At 44.2% G+C, this 7,500-nt stretch overlaps 1 protein-coding gene across 1 annotated transcript in view; it reads left to right on the forward strand.

The window, feature by feature from the left end:
* Nucleotides 1-5,704: 5,704 nt before the first annotated feature.
* The window catches only part of LOC143040333 (spondin-1-like), a 56,294-nt gene continuing 54,498 nt past the window's right edge, over nucleotides 5,705-7,500 (forward strand). Inside the window, exon 1 of the mRNA XM_076211272.1 lies at nucleotides 5,705-5,850. Within this exon, the coding sequence (XP_076067387.1) occupies nucleotides 5,740-5,850 (111 nt within the window). The 5' untranslated portion in view covers nucleotides 5,705-5,739. The remainder of the gene's footprint in view (nucleotides 5,851-7,500) is intronic.

Here is a 7,500-nt window from a genome sequence, read left to right on the forward strand (position 1 = left end):
GTTGCAAAAACCTCCTGCAGGTGGCCGGAAAAGGGAGTTTCTTTGGGGCTTTGCAGAAAGGGAAGCAAATGACTGGTGGCTGGCGTTACTATGTCACAAGGAGGGAGGGTAGGGGGAGATAGCCTGGGGGGAAGAGAGACCGAAGAGAGTGGGGAAGGAGAGATCGGGGAGAGGGGAGGAAGGAGAGAGCTGGGAGAGGAGGAAAAGAAGAGGGTAGGGGAAAGAGGGAAAGGAAGAGGGCATGTGGAGGGAAAGAAAGAGGGGGAGAGTGGGGGGGAAGCGAGAGAACATGAGAAAGAATAAAGAGCGGGGAAGGAAAGGAGAATAGAGGGGGGGGAATGGGGAGAATGTTGGTTGATGCAAAAAAGAAAAAAAAATTAAGTAAAGAATGATGACCTAAAGGGGAGGAGGAGGAGAAGGAGGAGGAGGAAGAGGAGAAGGAGGAAAAGGAGGAAGAGAAGGAGGATAAGAAGAAAGAGAAGGAAGAGAAGGAGAAAGCGGAAGGGAAGGAGAAGGAGGATAAGGAAGGAGGAAGAGGAAAGAGGAGAAGAGGAGGAAGAGAAGGAGAAAGCGGAAGGGAAGGAGAAGGAGGAGAAGGAAGGAGGAAGAGGAAAGAGGAGGAGGAGAAAGAGGAGAAGGAAGGAGGAGGAGGAGGAAGAGAATATGTATGAGTCGTTTGTAAATATGTATTGACTCAATCATTCACCACCATAAGCACTACGGTATCGAGTCAGATTTGCGCTGTGATTCGCCGGTTTTGAAATATGACGTCATCTGGTGTGAAGGGGAAACTGCCTCAGAATAAGCTTCTCAAGTCTTAGGCCCTGTTCACACCAGTGGTTTAAACTACTCTGAAACCGCGGCGGTACCACACAGTCAAGGAAAAAATACGCGGTTGTGTGTGAACCCCTCTATTGACTTACATTGTAACTGAACCGCCGCGGTTCAAGCCCGGGCAGTTGAAACCGCTAGTGTGAACAGGGCCATAGTCAAAAAGATGTAGTTTGATAATTTCTCAAAATTCCCCAAATCCCACTCAGAGACGAACTTTCCTTGTGTCACTCCCCCAAGGGATCAAGTATAGAGGCACCTGCAAGAAAATGGATAACCCCCCCCCAGGAATAATCCCACGGCGAAAGACAACTCTCCACAATGGAACTCCACCTCCCTCTGACCCTGGCATCCTCCCCATGGAATCCAAAGGCTCCTCTGGCTCCTCCTTCCCCCTCCCATCACCCCACCTCCCCCCCCCTTCCCCCCCCCCCATTCCACCACCTCCCTCCCCCCCCCCCCTCCCCATTCCACCTCCCCTCCCCATTCCACCTCCCTCCCTCTGTCCCCCTTCCCCCTCCCCCATTCCACCTCCCTCCTTCTTTCCCCCTTCCCCCTCCCCCATTCCACCACCCTCCCTCTTTCCTCCTTCCCCCTCCCCATTCCACCTCCCTCCCTCTTTCCCCCTTCCCCCTCCCCATTCCACCTCCCTCCCTCTTTCCTCCTTCCCCCTCCCCCATTCCACCTCCCTCCCTCTTTCCCCCTTCCCCCTCCCCCATTCCACCTCCCTCCCTCTTTCCCCCTTCCCCCTCCCCCATTCCACCTCCCTCCCTCTTTCCTCATTCCTTTATTCCCCTTCCATTCAGATTCTTCTTTTTCTTTTCTTCTTTCTTTTCTATTTTCTTTTTTCTTTATTCTTCTGTTCCTTTTCTTCTCCTTTTTTATTTTATTCTTAGTTCTATTTTCCCCTTCTTTTTTCTCATTCTTCTTTTTTCTTTTTTATTTCTTTTTTGCTCTCTCTGTCTTTTCTCTTTTCTCTTTCTTTTTTAATTCTATTTCCATTTTTGCTTCTTTTTTTTTTCTTTTTTCTTCGGCCCTTTTCCAATAAGCGCCACGAAGAACTGGCTGCCGAACACTTCCTCGACTTAGCCTCTCACGAAGTAATTCTTCTTCTTCTTCTTTTCTCGCTCCCAAGATAAATTGTGGAGCTCGCTAGGATGCGCTCACCTCTGCCGGGGGAGTAAAGCGAAGAAGTTTTACAAGGACGGGGGAAGGGGAGAGAGATAAAGGGAGATGGAGGGGGAGGGGGAGGTAGATGGGGGTGAGGTGAGAGATGGGATAGGTGGAGCGAAGGAAAGGGGAGGGTGGAGGGGGACGGGTGAGGAAGGACTAGAGGTAAATGAAATGAGTGGAGGGGAAGGGGAGGGGGAGGGAAGGGGAAGGGAGGAAAATGGTGATGGGTAAGCAAGATAAGGAGAGGGGGAAGGGAGAAAGTGGAGTGGAGGAGATGGTGGAAAGGAAGGGGTAGTGAAGAGAGGGGGAGAGGGAAAGGGAAAAATGAAGTGTGAAGGAGAAAGAGAAGAGTGTGGAAGAGAGAAAGGAGTGAAGGAAAGGGTAAGTGAATGGGGAGGATGGATAGGGAGGTGGAGTGGAGGGTGGTGGAGATGATGGACTGGGGGAAAGAGATAGGTGGAAGGGGAGGGTGAAAGGTGAGGGTGGAAGGGGAGGGTGAAAGGGGAGGATGGATGGGGAGTGGAAGAAGGGGAGTGGAAGGGGGCATGGAGGAGGGGGAGAGTAGCAGGTGATGGTGGAAGGGGAATAGAGGAAGGGAAGGGTGGAAGGGGAGGCTGGAATTGGTAGATGGAAAGGAAGGATAGAAATGGAGGGTGGAAAGTGAGTCTGAAGGATGGTCGACTTATTTCTTCTTCTTCTTCTTCTTCTTCTTCTTCTTCTTCTTCTTCTTCTTCTTCTTCTTCTTCTTCTTCTTCTTCTTCTTCTTCTTCTTCTTCTTCTTTTTCTTCTTCGTCTTCTTCTTCTTCTTCTTCTTCTTCTTCTTTTTCTTCTTCTTCGTCTTCTTCTTCTTCTTCTTCTTCTTCTTCTTCTTCTTCTTCTTCTTCTTCTTCTTCTTCGTCTTCTTCTTCTTCGTCTTCTTCTTCTTCTTCTTTTTCTTTCATTTGTTAATTTGAAAATTTGAATGCCGAGGTTATTTCAGGTAAGGGGGAGTGGGAAGGGAGTGGGAAAGAGGGGAAGCTGAGGGGTTTGGGAGGAAGAGAAGGATGGAGGGAAGCTAGGAGGAGGAGGAGGAGGAGGAGGACGGGGAAATCTGGGAATCTGGGGGTAGTAGGAGGGATTTTTTTTTTTTTTTTTTTTTTTTTTCCCTACCAATCAGGTCGATTCTGTCACAGTTGGATACGGTTTGTGAAACATTTCGCAGAAGAGGTAGTGGAAAGGAAAATAGAATGAAATTGAACTGAATTAGTTTGAATCAAATCAAAGTAGATTGAACTAAATGAAAGTGTTCTTATATCTTGCTTATCAAGTCACCGACAACAGATTGCTATTTAGTTCATTCTCCAAAGTGAACAATACATTGCAATACATTGTTCAACACTACCCACGGGACGTTTGGAACTTAACTGAACAAAGACTGGAAATCTGTTACGTTTGAATAGACAAAAACAAGTAGACAGATGGCAAATCCCCTAAGTTTTAGACACCATTTGTTCCGGACAAATAGCCAGACAGACAAATAGACAGACAGATGAACAGAAGACAGGCAGGAAGAGAGACGGACAGACAGACACATACCAGGTCTCCATTTGGACACGTTTTATTTCTAACAGACAAACATAAGGACAGATAGACAGACAGACAGAGAAATATGCACAGACAAACAGATACTAAGTCTTTTAAACACATGCATACAGGCAGCAAGCTTCCTTTAGACACGTTCTGTTTAAGACGATGTTGCAATAACGATTGCACCTATTTTTTTTCTATTTACTCGCTGCTGCGTTAGATCGTACTAGTAGAACAGAATCTAAATCTTCATTAGTTAATTATATCAAGCAGGAGTGACAAAAGTCAGTAAACAGTTGTCATCATCAGAAATAAAGATTATCGTGGACACGGTTTTTTTTTTTTTTTTTTTTGTAATGAAGTTAATTGATATTTAAAATCGTTAGCGTCATAGAATTGCAGAGCTTTGAAGAGATTACCCATAAGGATACAAGTGCTGGTAAACTACAATCCCTGACAGCAACTGCATTTTTTTTTCTCACGATACGACGTTGCGCCCACACATTGTAGAATTTCGCGTATTTTCGAGTTTCGCGCGAATCAAGCACAAATAAAGTAATAAATAAATGAATAGATAGATAAATAGATCATTATATAATAGATAAAAATTAATAGATAGATAGATAGATAGATAAATAGATAAATAAATAGATAAATATATAAATAGATAAATATATAAATAGATAAATAGATAAATAGATAAATAGATAAATAGATAAATAGATAAATAGATAAATAGATAAATAGATAAATAGATAAATAGATAAATAGATAAATAGATAAATAGATAAACAGATAAATAGATAAATAGATAAATAGATCGATAGATCAATAGATAAATAGATAAATAGATATATAGATCAATAGATCAATAGACCAATAGACAATAATTAAATAAATAAATAGATAAATAGATAGATAAATAAATGAATAGATAAATAGATCAATAGATCAATAAATAAATAGATGAATAAATAATAGATAAACAAATAAATAGATAAATAGATATAATCAGATCAAAAGATAAACAGATAAATAAATAAATAGATGAATAGATGAATTGATAAATAAATCTGCAAATTAATTAGTCAATTAATAGATGCATAAATAAGCCAATAAACGCATAAATGAATATACAAGAAGTACCCCTCTCCAACCCAGGCGGATCGTATACTCCTTTACACACTGGACACAACATTTTCACATCCCTCGGGGATGCTTCTTTCGTCTCCTCCTCCTCCTCTTCTTCTACTTCTTTTTCCTCCTCATTCTCTTTTTCTTCCTCCTTGTCCTCCTCCTCATCTTCTTCTTCCTTCATCTTCATAATCCTCACTCGCTCGCTCGCTCGCTCGCTCTTGGAATCCGACCCGGCTGCCATAATGCAACGACCGCCGCCGCCGCCACGAAGCCGGAGCTGCTCACGGTCTGATCCGGATGGGCGCAAAGTTACGTTAACCTTGTTTCCTAACTTGAAAGCTTCTGGTGAATAATACGCCCACACCCACATACGCCCATCCTCACCCATCCACCCATCGTCATCCCACCATGGGGGGATTATTTCCTGTTTGGGGGAGTGTGTGATTTCTTGACCTCCCCCCTCTCCAACCTTACACACCTTCACAAAAACCTATCGTATCCTATTACCCTTTTTATCTCCCCTCCAACCCCCATCCCTTTAGCTCACCCCTATACACACCTTAACTACGTCTCGTTGGATTTTAACTCAAAAGCAAGTTAAGTCGCAAGTCACCTCGAGTCCATTCCTGGACAAAAGACTCTCCCAACTTCGTCTTTTGTCAAGGTCATAACCTCAGTATTGTGACCTCAGTATTGTGGCTTCAATATTGTGGCCTCAATGATATGACTTCAGTATTGTGACTTCAACATTTTGACTTCAATATTGTGACCTGAACTTGTGTCATTAGTCATAAAACGCTCATGTGCACACGCACGCGCACACACACACACACACACACACACACACACACACACGCACGCACGCACGCACGCACACACACACACACACACACACACAAACACACACACACACACACACACACACACTTTTTTTTTCTTTTCTTTTTTCTTTTTGAGACTCCTCGTGGACTCAGCCCCTGTGTCTTCTTCTTCGGCAGGTCAACGGTGGTGGAGCACCGCGACGTCTGGTACATGGACGACGGCGAGCTGACGAAGGAACTCTGCGAGGATGTCCAGGACACCATCGAGCAGGAGTCTGAGGTTATCTACGACTGCTGCGCCTGCAACGAGGCCAAGTATGAGGTAAGCTCGAGAAAGCCCTTGAAAGGTGGTCCTCCCGTCGGTCTCTGGGCCGTAGCTTCTGTCCTTGGTGGTAAGGAAGTGGTCAAAGAGAGGTTTTAGGTCTGAAGAGAGGAAGATGCGAGAATTCGCCTACTAATAGTGGTAAAGTGCAACGGATAGCTGATTCTATGTACTATCGGTGGGTGTGAGAGTTTGAGAGCATGGGCGACTGGAAAGCACCGGAATATTGGAAGATTCACGCCGGATTAAAAAATTCGGAAATCTTAGCTGCAGCTCAATGCTCCTTGAATACCGTGAAGGCCGTGAGATGTGAGCTGGAGAATTATGACGAAAATGTGGAAGCAGTGACTAGCAGGAAGGATCATAACAGGCGTTCTGGCTCTGTCCGCACAACGAAATTTGTTGAGAAGCTGCAATAAATATGCGGCAAGATCCAGGCAAGGTAATACGGACCTTGGCGAGAGAAATGGGCGTAGAAAACGCTGAATGACGATCTTTGCTATTGCTCATACAAGGGGTGCAAGGCCCAACTACTCAATAATAAGACCCAAGATAACCGTCTTACGAAAGCTAAGAAACTCCTTAACAAGAACTTCTGCCAGGACCAGTTGCACAACACGCGGAACAACAGGTGGCTAGCCTACAGTCCGCACGGAGTCCTGTGCTTTATAAGGACCAAATTCCCTCAAGCTGTGATGGTCTTTGGGTGTGTTTCCAGCAAAGACCACGTAATGCCGCCCCACACCTTTGAAGAGGGACTCATACTCACTTCAGATGGCTATATTAAATTGCTGTTTACTGTTGTCAAGCGCTGGGTGGAGAGGGTGGCTGCGGAAAGACCATACGTGTGGCAGTAGGACTAAGCTCAGTGTCACACCTCCGGGAAAACCCAGAAGTGGCTGTCTGAGAACTTCTACGACTTCACCATTCCCAACATCTGGCCCCCCAACTCGTCTGATTGCAACCCCATGAACATATGGGGGCGCAGTTGAATAAGACACAAATCGTACCGCCTGTATCACCAAGGACGAGCTGATTGCCAGGATCAAACTAGTGTTCAGGCGTCTCGCGAAGGACACCGTAAAGGCCGCGTGCTGCAGGTTCAGGTCCCGCCTGGAGGCCGTGGTGGAGGCTCAGGGCGGCTTCTTTGAGTGAGCTGCATTTGGCAAAAGATCCTCTAAGAGATGCACTTTGAATTTTGAGAATACATAAATTTCTGGCCAAGATATGACGTTTTTCTTTCTTTTCCGAAAAAATGTCATATAAAAGATACATTAATAAATAAATTAATAAATAAGCAGATAAATTACTTAGTAGATATACAAATATATACATAAATAAACAAATAAGTCAAGAAATAAACAAATAAATAGATGAAATAAAGAAAAGGCATTTTTCTAGAAGAAAATTTAATGTTGATTTTGTTAATTATAATACATCAACGTAATATGCGTCTTACTTGGAGGAAATAAATAACAGAAAGCGTTGGTAAAAGCTGTACATAAACGAACGAAGTCGCGTCGACTCCTTTAGATGCCATCTTTGTTTTGATTGATTCGGAGGTCGGAGACGACGACGACAACCCTGATGACCTCTAGAATTACAGGTGTTGCATTACTAAATGTAGGTTAGATTAGATAGGAAGGTTAG

Source organism: Oratosquilla oratoria, chromosome 28 (genome assembly GCF_046742065.1).
Source record: "Oratosquilla oratoria isolate Oo_2021 chromosome 28, ASM4674206v1, whole genome shotgun sequence".
Taxonomy (NCBI): domain Eukaryota; kingdom Metazoa; phylum Arthropoda; class Malacostraca; order Stomatopoda; family Squillidae; genus Oratosquilla; species Oratosquilla oratoria.